Here is a 1082-nt window from a genome sequence, read left to right on the forward strand (position 1 = left end):
CTGCTGCCGGTTGAGCACGTGGGCTTTGATGACCTCACTGCGCGGGCAGCCGTGCAGACACAGCTGCAAGCCCCCATTCTCCTCTGCCAAGTCCTCAGGCATACGGATGGCAAACGTCAGGTAGCGACCGACTTGTCGCACGATGATGGACGTGCCTAGGTAGCGAGCGTGGATCTTCACTTGCCGTATACCTAGACCTCCACTACCCTCCACGATCCACAGGCTCTCTCCTTTCCCACCGCTGCGTGTGCCGTCCTGGAACGCTGACGGCAGGTCCTCGGTGGTGGCCTGGTACACCTTCTGCTCGGTGCAGTCATGGTAGGACTTGAAGATGACGGTTATCTACAGGGAAGATCAAACGGGAAATGGTGAGTAATAGCTCACACTGAAAATCAATACATGAAATTGCTTTCAATTGACTAGAGGATTGTTTCAACATTGTGTTTTTGTGCAGCCTGATTTTTGCTTTAAAAACGACATGTTGGAACGTGTCCTAACCACCAGGTCAGTGGTGTTTTAGTATTATTTATATACTATTATAATATTTAATTTTCTGAATTAGCTTTTAGTTTTTGCTTTTAATTTAATTTGAGTTATTTTATGATGTGCTTTTTTCATGAGTTTTCTTTGTAATATTTCTATTTAGCTTTATTTTAATTTCAGTTTTAGTACTTAAACTTATTTCAGTTGGCTGGCGAGGCGACATTTAAAATTTTCGTTTTAGTTTTGTATCTAATGTTTACATTTTATTTCAATTAACAAAAACTATTTTTTTAGACAACAACAACACAGAACCAAGTACGCAGAAATAAATCAACAAGAGAAAGACAAATGCATTCTAACCAACAGAGACCTCACTGGTTCAAAATCCTGCACCACATTATTACATTTCGCAATATTAACATATTAAACATCAAAAATGTTCTGATTGGATGTGATTGCCTATCAGTGGTGAACAGACAAAAAATATTTTTTATTTCTTAATTATAATTATTATTCCTGTTATTATTTCTGTTCTGTCTGCCAAATATATAATCTAAATATGATGAGGAAAATAATGTAATGTGGATAAGAAAATAATT

The 1082-nt window shown here is 38.2% G+C and overlaps 1 protein-coding gene across 1 annotated transcript in view; it reads right to left on the minus strand.

The window, feature by feature from the left end:
* Positions 1 to 4: 4 nt before the first annotated feature.
* The window catches only part of LOC107576053 (RGM domain family member B-like), a gene marked incomplete at its 3' end in the record, with an annotated part of 9823 nt that continues 8745 nt past the window's right edge, over positions 5 to 1082 (minus strand). The window contains exon 3 of the mRNA XM_016262322.1: positions 5 to 342. Within this exon, the coding sequence (XP_016117808.1) occupies positions 5 to 342 (338 nt within the window). The remainder of the gene's footprint in view (positions 343 to 1082) is intronic.

This window comes from Sinocyclocheilus grahami, unplaced genomic scaffold (assembly GCF_001515645.1).
Source record: "Sinocyclocheilus grahami isolate Dianchi unplaced genomic scaffold, SAMN03320097.WGS_v1.1 scaffold3157.1, whole genome shotgun sequence".
Classification (NCBI taxonomy): domain Eukaryota; kingdom Metazoa; phylum Chordata; class Actinopteri; order Cypriniformes; family Cyprinidae; genus Sinocyclocheilus; species Sinocyclocheilus grahami.